This window comes from Telopea speciosissima, unplaced genomic scaffold (assembly GCF_018873765.1).
Source record: "Telopea speciosissima isolate NSW1024214 ecotype Mountain lineage unplaced genomic scaffold, Tspe_v1 Tspe_v1.0310, whole genome shotgun sequence".
NCBI classification, from domain to species: domain Eukaryota; kingdom Viridiplantae; phylum Streptophyta; class Magnoliopsida; order Proteales; family Proteaceae; genus Telopea; species Telopea speciosissima.
Window position 1 is genome coordinate 24,314 of NW_025317646.1, and position 17,797 is coordinate 42,110.

Genomic DNA, 17,797 nt, shown 5'->3' on the forward strand with positions numbered 1-17,797 from the left:
CCATTATAATATGTGTTTCAAAAATGGGAGATAGTAATTTGTGGGTGAAACTAATTTATAGGAAATATCGGCCCAGATCTTGGATTATCAGGACCGACAAAATGAGACCCAATCCAGCTGAAATTACTAAAATACCATTGGCCAACTTCCAGGTAGAATAACTTTGCTCATACACGTCTGGTTAGCCATTATAATGATACGTTTCGGAAAAAGGAGATAGAGAACTGTAGCTGAAATAGATTTAGGGGAAATATCGGCCCAAGTCTTGCATTCTTCGAACTAAGAGAATGAGACCCAATCTAGCATAAAGTACAAATATTCCTTTAGCCAACTTCCATGCAGAATTAATTTGCCCATACTCATCCGATTCGCCATTATAATTATATGTATTCGGAGAAAGGAGAAAAGATCTATAGATTAAACGGATTTTGAGGAAATCAGTCCAGTTTTTGGAATCTCTAAACTGACAGAATGAAACCAAATCAAGCTAAAAGAACTAAAATTCTCTGAACCAACTCCCAGACGGAATAAATTTTCCCATACTTATCCGGATTGCAATTATAATGATACGTTTCGAAAATGGGAGATAAAGATCTTTATGTGAAACTGATTTAGAGGGAATATTGGCCCAGTTCTTGGATTCTCTGGACTAACATAATGAGACCATATCTGGCAGAAAGTACAAAAATTCCTTAAACCAACTTCTGGGCGGGTTATGGTCAATGACGAATGGCTTTCAGCCTTGTAAACTTGACAGAATTATGGTCAATGAGGAATGGCTTTCAGCCTTCCCTTCTTCTCATGCCAACTTAGACAGCCCAGACATTTCAGACCACTCCCCCATCTCTCTAGCTATTCAGCCCTTCCCTTCCTTTGGCCCCAAACCCTTTAAATACTTCGACATGTGGGCCTCTCACCCCTCTTTTTTAACCACAGTTCTTCAGGCTTGGGAAAAACCTGTCACTGCTTTCTCTTCCCCCCTCATTGCAATTTCTAGAAAGCTCAAAAAAGTCAAGCAAGTTTTCAAGGATTGGAATTCCAATACTTTTGGGAACATATCTAAACAGATTTTGGAATGCAAGGACAGACTTGGCTCAATTCAGATTCGGCTGCAATTGGATCATTGCAATGGTGCTTTAGCAGATGAAGAAAAGGCTTCTCTTGAGCTCTCTTGCTTACTTGCTCGAGAAGAGAGCTTTCCGAAGCAGAAATCCATAATCAAGTGGCTTGAGCTGGGGGACTCTAATTCTGCTTATTTTCACAGATCACTGAAGGCCAAAGTTTATGCAAACTCCATTGTTCATCTTACAGCCCTGGATGGTTCCATTGTCTCCACTGTTAAAGGTATCAAAGACTTGGTTGTTCAGCATTTCAAGGGCCTCTTCACCAGCTCTCAGTTGGCATCCCCTCCCATCCCGAATGGCCTACTCAACAAATTCATCCCCTCGGCCCTCCATGACTCTTTGAGCTCCATTCCTAATGAAGATCAGATTGCGGCTGCTTTCCTCTCTCAAGGTTTTGGGAGCCCCAGGCCCGGATGGCTTTAGTATGGGGTTCTTTTTAGTGGCCTGGGACATTATCAAGCTGGATCTTAATGCTGCCATTGTCAGCTTCTTCTACAACCCTTATTAGGTCAAAAGTATCCACACTTTTCTCTGCCTCATACCAAAAAAGGACGGTGCCTCTGCTATGAATGATTTCAGGCCCATTGCTATTTGCAACCTCCGGTACAAATTTATTGCCAAGATCCATGCTAGGCGGCTCAAAAGTGTGGTGGATATTCTTGTCAGTGACAACCAATCCGGTTTCATCCCTGGAAGACATATCTCGCACAACATCCTTATTTGTCACGACATTGTCTGAGCTTTGAGAGGAAAAATCATTCCCCTGCTATTCTCCTGAAGATTGACATAGACAAAGCCTTTGATTCTTTAAGGTGGGACTTCATAAGTCAGGTGATGACCAAGATGGGATTTCCTTGTATCTTTGTCAATTGGATTCAGGCTTGCAGCTCTTCCCCAAAGTTTTCTGTGCTTGTTAATGGCAGCCCGGCAAGCTACCTCGATGCCTCAGTGGGAATTAGACAAGGCTGCCCTTTGTCCCCTTATTTGTTTACTTTGGCTTTGGAAGCTCTCTCCAGGGACATCCAAATTTGCACTGAACAACAGCTTATTGTGCCTATGCCTAAGTGTAAAGCTCTCAACCTCTCTTTTTTAGCCTTTGCGGATGACCTGATGATCTTCTCCAAGGCTTCGTTAGCCTCTCTGGAGTCCATTATGCTTTGCTTGCAGCACTTTTATGAGCTATCGGGCCTGCGCATCAACCCCTCAAAGTCCCTCATTTTCTTTGTAGGGGATTCTGAGCTGGACAAGGCTCCTTTGCTTCAGAGATCTAGTTTTCAAGAAGGTCGCCTTCCTATTAAGTATTTGGGTCTTCCTTTGATCCCTGCCAGGCTTTCATCTCATCACTGTACTCCTACGCGTGACCTCATTCGAAAAAGGCTGCAATTAGGGAAAGGCAAGCCTCTCTCATATGTTGGTAGGCTGGTTCTTATCAGATTAGTCTTGGAATCTTCGTATATCTAGGTTGCCTCAAGCTACTATAAAGTCCTTGGAATCCCTTTTAGCTTCCATCCTCTGGAAGGGTAAAGATACTTCCAGATTTCTTCACCCCCTTCCCTGGACTGCTGTGTGTCTACCGAAGAATGAAAGAGGCTTGGGCATCAGAAGAATCAAAGAAGTGAACTTGGCTGGTACCTTGAAGTTAATCTGGAAGATTGCTTCAAAGCAAAAGAGCATTTGAGTTGACTGGATATACTCAGGGCCCCTTCGGCATGATTCCATTTGGACGGCTTCCCTGTCAGTTTCACCTAAAGATATTTATCTCCCATTTTCAAAACGTATCATTATAATTGCGATCCGGATAAGTATGGGAAATTTTATTCCGCTTGGAAGTTGGTTCAAGGAATTTTAGTACTTTCAGCTAGATTTGGTCTCATTCTGTCGGTTTAGAGAATCCAATAACTAACTAATTTCCTCTAAATCAGTTTCAGCTACTGATCTCTCTCCTTTTTCTGAAAACATATCATTATAATGGCGATCCGGACGAGTATGGACAAATTAATTTCGCCTGGAAGTTGGCTAAAGGATTATTTATACTTTATGCTATTGGGTCTCATTCTGTCGATCCAAAGAATGCAAGACCTGGGCCGATATTTGCTAAAAATAAGTTTTAGCTACAGATCTCTATCTTCTTTTTCCGATGCGTATCATTATAATGGCTAACCGGACGTGTATGGACAAAGTTATTCTACTCGGAAGTTGGCCAATGGAATTTTAGTTATTTTACCTGGATTGGGACTCATTCTTTCGGTCTAGATAATCCAAGAACTGGGCCGATATTTCCTATAAATTAGTTTCACCAACAAATCACTATCCCCCATTTTTTAAACACATTATAATGGCTAACCGGACGAGTATGGGCTAAGTTATTCTGCCCGGATGTTAACCATTATAATGTGTTTAAAAAATGGGGGATGGTGATTTGTAGGTGAAACTAATTTATAGGAAATATCGGCCCAGATCTTGGATTATCTAGACCGAAAGAATGAGTCCCAATTCAGCTAAAATAACTAAAATTCCAAAGGCCAACTTCCAAGCGGAATAACTTTGTCCATACACGTCCGGTTAGCCATTATAATGATACGGATCGGAAAAAGAAGATAGAGATCTATAGCTGAAACTGATTTTGAGGAAATATCGGCCCAGGTCTTCGATTCTTTGGACTGACAGAATGAGACCCAATCTAGCATAAAGTACAAATATTCCTTTAGCCAACTTCCAGGCGAAATTAATTTGTCCATACTCGTCCGGATTGCCGTTATAATGATATGTTTTCGGAAAAAGGAGAGAGATCTGTAGCTGAAACTGATTTAGAGGAAATCAGTCAGTTATTGGATTCTCTAAACCGACAGAATGAGACCAAATCTAGCTGAAAGTGCTAAAATTCCTTGAACCAACTTCCAAGCGGAATAAATTTTCCCACACTTATCCGGACCGCAATTATAATGATACGTTTTGAAAATGGGAGATAATTATCTTTAGGTGAAACTGATTTAGAGGAAATACTGGCCCAGTTCTTAGATTTTTTAGACTGACAGAATGAGACCAAATCTAGCCGAAAGTACTAGAATTCCTTTAACCAACTTCCGGGCGGAATAAGTTTTCTCATACTCATCCGTATTGCAATTATAATGATACGTTTTCAAAAATAGGAGATAAAAATCTTTAGGTGAAACTGATTTAGAGGTAATATCAGCCTAGTTCTTGGATTCTCTGGACAGACAGAATGAGGCAAAATCTAGCTGAAAGTAATAAATTCCTCGAGCCAACTTCCGGGCAAATTAACTTTGCACATGCTTGTCGGGTTTGCTATTATACTTATGTGTTTACAAAAATGGGAGATAGAGATCTGTTGGTCAAACTAATTTAGAGGAAATATCGGCCTCTTGGATTCTCTGGACCAATAGAATGAGACCCAATCAATAAAAAAAGTACTTAAATTCTTAGGGCCAACTTCCGGGCGGCATAACTTTGCCTTACTCGTCCGGTTGGCCATTATAATGTGTATTTTGAAAATAGGAGAAAGATTAGTAGGTAACACTACTAATTTAGAGGAAATATCGCCCAAGTTCTTGGATTCTCGGGACCGAAAGAATGAGACCCAATCCAGCATAAAGTACATAAATTCCTTGAGCAAACTGCTCGGCAGAATAAAGTATCCCATAATCGTCCGGTTCGCAATTATAATGAAATGTATTTGGAAAAGGAGATAGAGATCTGAACGTGAAACTGATTTAGTGGTAATATCAGCCCAGCTCTAGGATACTCCCAACCGACAGACTGAGACCCTATTCAGTAGCATGTACTAAAATTCTTACGGTCAACATCCAGAAAGAATAACTTAGCCATACTCATCTGGTTAGCCATTATAATATGTGTTACAAAAATGGGAGATAGTGATTTGTAGGGGAAAATAATTTATAGGAAATATTGGCCCAGATCTTGGATTATGTGGACCGATAGAATGAGACCCAATCCAGCTGAAATTACTAAAATTCCATTGGCCAACTTTCAGGCGGAATAACTTTATCCATACACGTCCGGTTAGCCATTATAATGATACGCATCGGAAAAAGGAGCTAGAGATCTGTAGCTGAAACTGATTTAGTGGAAATATCGGCCCAGGTCTTGGATTCTCTGGACCAACAGAATGAGACCCAATATAGCATAAAGTACAAATATTCCTTTAGCCAACTACCAGGCGGAATTAATTTGCCCATACTCATCCGGTTCGCCATTATAATGTTATATTTTTGGAAAAAGGAGAAAGAGATTTGTAGCTAAAACTGATTTAGAGGAAATCAGTACAGTTCTTAGATTCTCTAAACTGACAGAATGAGACCAAATCTAGCTAAAAGTACTAAAATTCCTTAACCAATTTCCAGGCGGAATAAATTTTCCCATACTTATCAGGATTGCAATTATAATGATACGTTTTGAAAATGGGAGATAAAGATCTTTAGGTGAAACAGATTTAGAGGTAATATTGGCCCAGTTCTTGGATTCTCTAGACTGACAGAATGAGACCAAATATAGCCCAAAGTACTAAAATTCCTTGTACCAACTTCCGGGCGGAATAAATTTTCTCATACTAATCTATACTGCAATTATAATGATACGTTTTCGAAAATAGGAGATAAAAGACTTTAGGTGAAACTGATTTAGAGGTAATTTCGGCTCAGTTCTTAGATTCTCTGGACCGATAGAATGAGACCAAATATAGCTGAAAGTACTAAAATTCCTTCATCCAACTTCCGGGCAGATTAACTTTGCACATACTGATCGGGTTCGCTATTATAATAATATGTTTATGAAAAAGGGAGATAGAGATCTGTTGGTGAAACTAATTTAGAGGAAATATCAGCCCAGTTCTTGGATTCTTTGGACCGACAGAATGAGACAATCAAACAAAAAGTACTAAAATTCTTAGAGCCAACTTTCGGGCGGAATAACTTTGCCCATACTCGTCCGGTTACCAATTATAATATGTATTTTGAAAATGGGAGAAAGATCAGTAGGTAAAACTAATGTTAGGGAAATACGTAAATTAGTACGTAAATTCCTTGAGCAAACTTCCGGACAGAATAAAGTTGCCCATAATTATCCGGTTCACAATTATAATGAAGTATTTGGAAAAGGAGATAGAGATCTGTAGCCGAAACTGATTTAGAGGCAATATCAGCGCAGCTCTTGGATACTCCCGATCGACAGAATGAGACACAATCCAGTAGAATGTACTAAAATTCTTGCGGCCAACATCCAGGAAGAATAACTTAGCCCATACTCGTCCGTTTAGCCATTATAATATGTGTTTAAAAAATGGGAGATAGTTATTTGTGGGTGAAACTAATTTATAGGAAATATCGGCGTAGATCTTGGATTATCAGGACCGACAAAATGAGACCCAATCCAGCTGAAATTACTAAAATACCATTGGCCAACTTCCAGGCAGAATAACTTTGCCCATACACGTCCGGTTAGCCATTATAATGATACGTTTCGGAAAAAGGAGATAGAGAACTGTAGCTGAAACTGATTTAGGGGAAATATCGGCCCAAGTCTTGCATTCTCGGAACGGATAGAATGAGACCCAATCTAGCATAAAGTACAAGTATTCCTTTAGCCAACTTCCAGGCAGAATTAATTTGCCCATACTCATCTGATTCGTCATTATAATTATATGTTTTCGGAAAAAGGAGAAAGAGATCTATAGCTGAAACTGATTTTGAGGAAATCATTCCAGCTCTTGGAATCTCTAAACCGACAGAATGAAATAAAATCTAGCTAAAAGAACAAAAATTCCTGAACCAACTTCCAGGCGGAATAAATTTTCCCACACTAATCCGGATTGCAATTATAATGATACGTTTCGAAAACGGGAAATCAAGATCTTTAGGTGAAACTGATTTAGAGGTAATATTGGACCAGTTCTTGGATTCTCTGGACTGACAGAATGAGACCAAATCTGGCCGAAAGTACTAAAATTCCTTGAACCAACTTCTGGGCGGGTTATGGTCAATGAGGAATGGCTTTCAGCCTTGTAAACTTGACAAGGTTATGGTCAAGGAGGAATGGTTTTCAGCCTTCCCTTCTTCTAATGCCAACTTCGATAGCCCAGACATTTCAGACCACTCCCCCATCTCTCTAGCTATTCAGCCCTTCCCTTCCTTTGGCCTCAAACCCTTTAAATACTTCGACATGTGGGCCCCTCACCCCACTTTTTTAACCACAGTCCTTCAGGCTTGGGAAAAACCTGTCACTGCTTTCTCCCCCCCATCATTGCATTTCCTAGAAAGCTCAAAATGTCAAGGCAGCTTTCAAGGATTGGAATTCCAATACTTTTGGGAACATATCTCAACAGGTTTTGGAATGCAAGGACAGACTTGGCTCAATTCAGATTCGGCTGCAATCGGATCATTGCAATGGTGCTTTAGCAGATGAAGAAAAGGCTACTTCTCTTGAGCTCTCTTCCTTACTTACTCGAGAAGAGAGCTTTCTGAAGCAAAAATCTAGAATCAAGTGGCTTGAGCTGGGGGACTCTAATTCCGCTTATTTTCACAGATCTCTGAAGGCTAAAGTTAATGCAACTCCATTGTTCATCTTACAGCCCAGGATGGTTCCATTGTCTCCACTGTTAAAGGTATCAAAGACTTGGTTGTTCAGCATTTCAAGGGCCTCTTCACCAGCACTCAGTTGGCCTCCCCTCCCATCCCGAATGGCCTACTCAACAAATTCATTCCCTCGGCCCTCCATGACACTTTGAACTCCATTCCTAATGAAGATGAGATTACGGCTGCCATCCTCTCTCAAGGTTACAGGAGCCCCAGACCCGGATGGCTTCAGTATGGGGATCTTTTTAGCTGCCTGGGACATTATCAAGCTGGATCTTATTGCTGCCATTGTCAGCTTCTTCTACAACCCTTATCAGGTCAAAGGTATCCACACTTTTCTCTGCCTCATCCCCAAGAAGGACAGTGTCACTGCTATGAATGATTTCAGGCCCATTGCTCATTGCAACCTCCTGTACAAATTTATTGCCAAGATCCTTGCTAGGCGGCTCAAAAGTGTGGTGGATATTCTTGTCAGTGACAACCAATCTGATTTCATCCCTGGAAGACATATCTTGGACAACATCCTTATTTGTCATGACATTGTCAGAGCTTTGAAAGGAAAAATCATTCCCCTGCTATTCTCCTGAAGATTGACATCCACAAAGCCTTTGATTCTTTAAGGTGGGCCTTCATAAGTCACGTGATGACCAAGATGGGATTTCCTTGTATCTTTGTCAATTGGATTCAAGCTTGCATCTCTTCCCCAAAGTTTTCTGTGCATGTTAATGGCAGCCCGGCAGGCTACTTCGATGCCTCTATGGGAATTAGACAAGGCTGCCCTTTGTCCCCTTATTTGTTTACTTTGGCTTTGGAAGCTCTCTCTAGGGACATCCAAATTTGCACTGAACAACAGCTTATTGTGCCAATGCCTAAGTGTAAAGCTCTCAACCTCTCTCTTTTGGCCTTTGCAGATGACCTGATGATCTTCTCCAAAGCTTCGTTAGCCTCTCTGGAGTCCATTATGATTTGCTTGCAGCACTTTCATGAGCTATCGGGCTTACGCATCAAACCCTCAAAGTCCCTCATTTTTTTTTTTGGGGATTCTGAGCTGGACAAGGCTCCTTTGCTTCAGAGATCTGGTTTTCAAGAAGGTCGCCTTCCTGTTAAGTAGTAGGGTCTTCCTTTGATCCCTGCCAGGCTTTCAGCTCATCCCTGCACTCCTATGCTTGACCTCATTCGGAAAAGGCTGCAATTGTGGAAAGGCAAGCTTCTCTCATATGCTGGTAGGCTGGTTCCTATCAGATCAGTCTTGGAATCTTCGTATATCTGAAATCTATGGGTTGCCTCAAGCTACTATAAAGTCCTTGGAATCCCTTTTAGCTTCCATCCTTTGGAAGGGCAAAGATACTTCAAGATTTCTTCACCCCCTTCCCTGGGCTGCTGTGTGTCTGCCAAAGAATGAAGGAGGCTTGGGCATCAAAAGAATCAAAGAAGTAAACTTGGCTGGTATCTTAAAGTTAATCTGGAAGATTGCTTCAAAGCAAAAGAGCATCTGGATTGACTTGATATACTCAGGGCCCCTTCGGCATGATTCCATTTGGACGGCTTCCCTTTTAGTTTCACCTAAAGATATTTATCTCCCATTTTGAAAACGTATCATTATAATTGTGATCCGGGTAAGTATGGGAAAATTTATTCCACTTGGAAGTTGGTTCAAGGAATTTTAGTACTTTCAGCTAGATTTGGTCTCATTCTGTCCGTTTAGAGAATCCAATAACTAACTGATTTCCTCTAAATCAGTTTCAGCTACAGATCTCTCTCCTTTTTCTGAAAACATATCATTATAATGGCGATCCGGACGAGTATGGACAAATTAATTCGCCTGGAAGTTAGCTAAAGGAATATTTGTACTTTATGCTATTGGGTATCTTTCTGTCGGTCCAAAGAATCCAAGACCTGGGCCGATATTTCCTAAAAATCTGTTTCAGCTACAGATCTCTATCTTCTTTTTCCGATGCGTATCATTATAATGGCTAACCGGACGTGTATGGACAAAGTTATTCCGCTTAGAAGTTGGCCAATGGAATTTTAGTTATTTTAGCTGGATTGGGACTCATTCTTTCGGTCCAGATAATCCAAGATCTGGGCCAATATTTCCTATAAATTAGTTTCACCTAGAAACCACTATCCCCCATTTTTGAACCAGATGAGTATGGGCTAAGTTATTCTGCCCGGATGTTAGCCATTATAATGTGTTTCAAAAATGGGGGACAGTGATTTGTAGGTGAAACTAATTTATAGGAAATATCGGCCCAGATCTTGGATTATCTGGACCGAAAGAATGAGTCCCAATCCAGCTAAAATAACTAAAATTCCATTGGCCAACTTCCAAGCGGAATAACTTTGTCCATACACGTCCAATTAGCCATTATAATGATACGGATCGGAAAAAGAAGATAGAGATCTGTAGCTGAAACTGATTTTAAGGAAATATTGGCCCAGGTCTTGGATTCTTTGGACTGACAGAATGAGACCCAATCTAGCATAAAGTACAAATATTCCTTTAGCCAACTTCCAGGCGAAATTAATTTGTCCATACTCGTCCAGATCGCCATTATAACGATATGTTTTCGGAGAAAGGAGAGAGATCTGTAGCTGAAACTGATTTAGACGAAATCAGTCGTTATTGGATTCTCTAAACCGGAATGAGACCAAATCTAGCTGAAAGTTCTAAAATTCCTTTAACCAACTTCAAGCGAATAAATTTTCCCATACTTATCCGGATCGCAATTATAATGATACGTTTTGAAAATGGGAGATAAATATCTTTAGGTGAAATGCTTTAGAGGAAATCGCCCATTCTTAGATTCTCTAGACTAACGAATGATACCAACTCTAGCCAAAAGTACTATAATTCCTTTAACCAACTTCCGGGCAGAATAAATTTTCTCATACTCATCCGTATTGCAATTATAATGATACGTTTTCGAAAATAGGAGATAAAAATCTTTAGGTGAAACTGATTTAGAGGTAATATCAGCCCAGTTCTTGGATTCTCTAGACCGACAGAATGAGGCAAAATCTAGCTGAAAGTAATAAATTCCTTGAGCCAACTTTCGGGCATATTAACTTTGCACATGCTTGTCGGGTTCGCTATTATAATTATGTGTTTACAAAAATGGGAGATAGAGATCTGTTGGTGAACCTAATTTAGAAGAAATATCGGCCTCTTGGATTCTCTGAACCAATACAATGAGACCCAATCAATAAAAAAGTACTTAAATTCTTAGGGCCAACTTCCGGGCGGAATAACTTTGCCATACTCGTCCGGTTGGCCATTATAATATGTATTTTGAAAATAGGAGAAAGATCAGTAGGTAAGACCACTAATTTAAAGGAAATATCACCCAAGTTCATGGACTCTCGGGACCGAAAGAATGAGACCCAATCCAGCATAAAGTACATAAATTCCTTGAGCAAACTACTAGGCTGAATAAAGTATCCCATAATTGTCCGGTTCTCAATTATAATGATATGTATTTGGAAAAGGAGATAGACATCTGTAGGTGAAACTAATTGAGAGGTAATATCAGCGCAGCTCTTGGATACTCCCGACCGACAGAATGAGACCCTATTCAGTAGAATGTACTAAAATTCTTACGGCCAACATCCGGGAAGAATAACTTAGCCCATACTCATCTGGTTAGCCATTATAATGTGTTACAAAAATGGGAGATAGTGATTTATAGGTGAAACTAATTTATAGGAAATATTGGCCCAGATCTTGGATTATCTGGACCGGTAGAATGAGACCCACTCCAGCTAAATTTACTAAAATTCCATTGGCCAACTTCCAAGCGGAATAACTTTATCCATACACGTCCGGTTAGCCATTATAATAATACACATCGGAAAAAGGAGCTAGAGATCTGTAGCTGAAACTGATTTAGAGGAAATATCGGCCCAGGTCTTGGATTCTCTGGACTACCAGAATGAGACCCAATATAGCATAAAGTACAAATATTCCTTTAGCCAACTACCAGGCGGAATTAATTTGCCCATACTCATCCTGTTCGCCATTATAATGATATGTTTTCAGAAAAAGGAGAAAGAGATTTGTAGCTGAAACCGATTTAGAGGAAATCAGTCCAGTTCTTAGATTCTCTAAACTGACAGAATGAGACCAAATCTAGCTAAAAGTACTAAAATTCCTTAACCAATTTCCAGGCGGAATAAATTTTTCCATACGTATCAGGATTGCAATTATAATGATACCTTTTGAAAATGGGAGATAAAGATATTTAGGTGAAACAGATTTAGAGGTAATATTTGCCCAGTTCTTGGATTCTCTAGACTGACAGAATGAGACCAAATATAGCCGAAAGTACTAAAATTCCTTGAGCCAACTTCCGGGCGGAATAAATTTTCTCATACTCATCTATACTACAATTATAATGATACCTTTTCGAAAATAGGAGATAAAAGACTTTAGGTGAAACTGATTTAGAGGTAATATCGGCTCAGTTCTTTGATTCTCTGGACCGACAGAATGAGTCCAAATATAGCTGAAAGTACTAAAATTCCTTGAACCAACTTCCGGGCAGATTAACTTTGCACATACTGATCGGGTTCGCTATTATAATAATATGTTTACGAAAATGGGAGATAGAGCTTTGTTGCTGAAACTAAGTTAAAGGAAATATCAGCCCCATTCTTGGATTCTTTGGACCGACAGAATGACACCCAATTAAACAAAAAGTACTAAAATTCTTTGGGCCAACTTCCTGGTGGAATAACTTTGCCCATACTCGTCCTGTTAGTCATTATAATATGTATTTTGAAAATGGGAGAAAGATCAGTCGGTAAAACTAATTTTGGGGAAATACGTAAATTAGTACGTAAATTCCTTGAGGAAATTTCCGGGCAGAATAAAGTTGCCCATAATTAACCGGTTTGCAATTATAATGAAATGTATTTGGAAAAGGAGATAGAGATCTGTAGCTGAAACTGATTTAGAGGCAATATCAGCCCAGCGCTGGGATGCTCCCGACTGACAGAATGACACACAATCCCGTAGAATGTACTAAAATTCTTACGGCCAACATCCGGGAAGAATAACTTAGCTCATACTCATCCGTTTAGCCATTATAATATGTGTTTAAAAAATGGGAGATAGTGATTTGCGGGTGAAACTAATTTAAAGGAAATATCGGCCCAAATCTTGGATTATCATGACCGACAGAATGAAACCCAATCCAGCTGAAATTACTAAAATACCATTGGCCAACTTCCAAGCAGAATAACTTTGCCCATACACGTCCGGTTAGCCATTATAATGATACGTTTCGGAAAAAGGAGATAGAGAACTGTAGCTGAAACTGATTTAGCGAAAATATCAGCCCAAGTCTTACATTCTCTAAACCGATAAAATGAGACCCAATCTAGCATAAAGTACAAATATTCCTATAGCCAACTTCCAGGTGGAATTAATTTGTCCATACTTATCCGATTCGCCATTATAATTATATGTTTTCGAAAAAAGGAGAAAGAGATCTGTAGCTGAAACTGATTTGGAGGAAATCAATCCAGTTCTTGGAATCTCTAAACCGACAAAATGAAACCAAATCTAGCTAAAAGAACTAAAATTCCCTGAACCAACTTCCAGGCGGAATAAATTTTCCCACACTTATCCGGATTGCAATTATAATGATACGTTTCGAAAATGGGAGATAAAGATCTTTAGGTGAAACTGATTTAGAGGTAATATTGGCCTAGTTCTTGGATTCTCTGGACTGACAAAATGAGACCAAATCTGGCCGAAAGTACTAAAATTCCTTGAACCAACTTCTTGGCGGGTTATGGTCAATGAGGAATGGCTTTCAGCCTTGTAAACTTGACAGGGTTATGGTCAATGAGGAATGGCTTTCAGCCTTCCCTTCTTCTCATGCCAACTTTGACCGCCCAGACATTTCAGACCACTCCCCCATCTCTCTAGCTATTCAGCCCTTCCTTTCCTTTGGCCCCAAACCTTTTAAATACTTCGACATGTGGGCCTCTCACCCCTCTTTTTTAACCGCAATCCTTCAGGCTTGGGAAAAACCTCTCATTGCTTTCTCTTCCCCCCTCATTGCATTTTCTAGAAAGCTCAAAAATGTCAAGGCAGCTTTCAAGGATTGGAATTCCAATACTTTTGGGAACATATCTCAACAGGTTTTGAAATGCAAGGACAGACTTGGCTCAATTCAGATTCGGCTGAAATCGGATCATTGCAATGGTGCTTTAGCAGATGAAGAAAAGGCTACTTCTCTTGAGCTCTCTTCCTTACTTACTCGAGAAGAGAGCTTTCTGAAGCAAAAATCTAGAATCAAGTGGCTTGAGCTGGGGGACTCTAATTTTGCTTATTTTCACAGATCTCTGAAGGCCAAAGTTAATGCAAACTCCACTGTTCATCTTACAGCCCAGGATGGTTCCATTGTCTCCACTGTTGAAGGTATCAAAGACTTGGTTGTTCAGCATTTCAAGGGCCTCTTCACCAGCTCTCAGTTGGCCTCCCCTCACATCCCGAATGGCCTACTCAACAAATTCATCCCCTCGGCCCTCCATGACTCTTTGTGCTCCATTCCTAATGAAGATGAGATTGCGGCTGCCATCCTCTCTCAAGGTTTCGGGAGCCCCATGCCCGGATGGCTTCAGTATGGGGTTCTTTTTAGCTCCCTGGGACATTATCAAGCTGGATCTTATTGCTGTCATTGTCAGCTTCTTTTACAACCCTTATCAGGTCAAAGGTATCCACACTTTTCTCTGCCTCATCCCCAAGAAGGACGGTGCCTCTGCTATGAATGATTTCAGGCCCATTGCTCTTTGCAACCTCCTGTACAAATTTATTGCCAAGATCCTTGCTAGGCGGCTCAAAAGTGTGGTGGATATTCTTGTTAGTGACAACCAATCTGATTTCATCCCTGGAAGACATATCTCGGACAACATCCTTATTTGTCATGACATGGTCAGAGCTTTGAGAGGAAAAATCATTCCCCTGCTATTCTCCTGAAGATTGACATCCACAAAGCCTTTGATTCTTTAAGGTGGGATAAGTCAGATGATGACCAAGATGGGATTTCCTTGTATCTTTGTCAATTGGATTCAGGCTTGCACCTCTTCCCCAAAGTTTTCTATGCATATTAATGGCAGCCCGGCAGGCTACTTCGATGCCTCTGTGGGAATTAGAAAAGGCTGCCCTTTGTCCCCTTAATTGTTTACTTTGGCTTTGGAAGCTCTCACTAGGGACATCCAAATTTGCACTGAACAACAACTTATTGTGCCTATGCCTAAGTGTAAACCTCTCAACCTCTCTCATTTATCCATTGCGGATGACCTGATGATATTCTCTAAGGCTTCGTTAGCCTCTCTGGAGACCATTATGCTTTGCTTGCAGCACTTTCATGAGCTATCGGGCCTGCGCATCAACCCCACAAAGTCCCTCATTTTCTTTGCGGGGATTCTGAGCTGGACAAGGCTCCTTTGCTTCAGAGATCTGATTTTCAAGAAGGTCACCTTCCTGTTAAGTATTTGGGTCTTCCTTTGATCCCTGCCAAGCTTTCAGCTCATCACTGCACTCTTATGCTTGACCTCATTCGGAAAAGGCTGCAATTATGGAAAGGCAAGCTTCTCTCATATGCTGGTAGGCTGGTTCTTATCAGATCAGTCTTGGAATCTTCGTATATCTGAAATCTATGGGTTGCCTCATGCTACTATAAAGTCCTTGGAATCCCTTTTAGCTTCCATCCTCTCGAAGGGCAAACATACTTCCAGATTTCTTCACCCCCCCCTGGGCTGCTGTGTGTCTGCCGAAGAATGAAGGAAGCTTGGGCATCAGAAGAATCAAAGAAGTGAACTTGGCTGATATCTTGAAGTTAATCTGGAAGATTGCTTCAAAGCAAAAGAGCATCTGGGTTGCCTGGATATACTCAGGGACCCTTCGGCATGATTCCATTTCGACAGCTTCCCTGTCAGTTTCACCTAAAGATATTTATCTCCCATTTTCAAAACGAATCATTATAATCGCGATCCGGATAAGTATGGGAAAATCTATTCCACTTGGAAGTTGGTTCAAGGAATTTTAGTACTTTCAGCTAGATTTGGTCTCATTCTGTCGGTTTAGAGAATCCAATAACTAACTGATTTTCTCTAAATCAGTTTCAGCTACAGATCTCTCTCCTTTTTCTGAAAACATATATCATTATAATGGCGATCCGGACGAGTATGGACAAACTAATTTCGCCTGGAAGTTGGCTAAAGGAATATTTGTACTTTATGCTATTGGGTCTCATTCTGTCGTTCCAAAGAATCCAAGACCTGGACCGATATTTCCTAAAAATCAGTTTCAGCTACAGATCCCTATCTTCTTTTTCCGATGCGTATCATTATAATGGCTAACCGGACGTGTATGGACAAAGTTATTCCGCTTGGAAGTTGGCCATTGGAATTTTAGTTATTTTAGCTAGATTGCGACTCATTCTTTCGATCCAGATAATCCGAGGCCGATATTTCCTATAAATTAGTTTCACCTACAAATCACTATCCCCCATTTTTTGAAACACATTATAACGCTAACCGGACGAGTATGGGCTAAGTTATTCTGCCCGGATGTTAGCCATTATAATGTGTTTCAAAAATGGGAGATAGTGATTTGTAGGTGAAACTAATTTATAGGAAATATCGGCCTAGATCTTGGATTATCTGGACCGAAAGAATGAGTCCCAATCCAGCTAAAATAACTAAAATTTCAATGGCCAACTTCCAAGCAGAATAACTTTGTCCATACACGTCCGATTAGCCATTATAATGATACGGATCGAAAAAAGAAGGCAGAGATCTGTAGTTGAAACTGATTTTGGGGAAATATTGGTCCATGTCTTGGATTCTTTGGACCGACAAAATGAGACCCAATAGCATAAAGTACAAATATTCCTTTAGCCAACTTCCAGGCGAAATTAATTTGTCCATACTCGTCCCGATCGCCATTATAATGATATGTTTTCTCGAAAAAGGAGAGAGATCTGTAAATGAAACTGATTTAGAGGAAATCGCCGATTATTGGATTCTCTAAACCGACGTAATGAGACCAAATCTAGCCGAAAGTACTAAAATTCTTTGAACCAACTTCCAAGCGTAATAAATTTTCCCATACTTATCCGGATCGCAATTATAATGATACGTTTTGAAAATGGGAGATAAATATCTTTAGGAGAAACTGATTTAGAGGAAATACTGGCCGAGTTCTTAGATTCTCTAGACTGACAGAATGAGACAAAATCTAGCTGAAAGTACTAGAATTCCTTTAACCAACTTCCGAGCGGAATAAATTTTCTCATACCCATCCGCATTGCAATTATAATGATACGTTTTTGAAAATAGAAGATAAAAATATTTAGGTGAAACTGATTTAGAGGTAATATCGCCCAGATTCTTGGATTCTCTAGGTAATCGGCGAGAATGAGGCCAAATCTAGTTGAAAGTAATCAATTCCTTGAGCCAACTTCCGGTTCGCTATTATAATTATGTGTTTACAAAAATGGGAGATAGAGATTTGTTGGTGAAACTAATTTAGAGGAAATATCGGCCTCTTGGATTCTCTAGACCAATAGAATGAGACCCAATCAATCAAAAAGTACTTAAATTCTTAACGCCAAAATCCGGGCGGAATAACTTTGCCATACTCGTCCGGTTGGCCATTATAATATGAATTTTGAATATAGGAGAAAGATCAAGAGGTAACACCACTAATTTAGAGGAAATATCGCCCAAGTTCTTGGACTCTCGGGACCAAAAGAATGAGACCAAATCCAAAGATAAAGTACATAAATTCCTCGAGCAAACTACCAGCAGTAATAAACTGTCCCATAATCGTCCGTTTCGCAATTATAATGATATGTAATTGGAAAAGGAGATAGAGATCTGTAGGTGAAACTGATTTAGAGGTAATATCAGCCCAGCTCTTGGATACTCCAGACCGACAGAATGAGACCCTATTCAGTAGAATGTACTAAAATTCTTACAGCCAACATCCGGGAAGAATAACTTAGCCCATACTCATCTGGTTAGCCATTATAATATGTGTTACAAAAA

At 40.1% G+C, this 17,797-nt stretch overlaps 1 protein-coding gene across 1 annotated transcript; it reads left to right on the forward strand.

Moving 5' to 3' along the window:
• Nucleotides 1-722: 722 nt before the first annotated feature.
• On the forward strand, nt 723-1,547 carry LOC122647971. Its single transcript, XM_043841258.1, has one exon. The coding sequence runs from the start codon at nt 723-725 to the stop codon at nt 1,545-1,547; it is 825 nt and encodes a 274-aa protein (XP_043697193.1).
• Nucleotides 1,548-17,797: the final 16,250 nt, after the last annotated feature.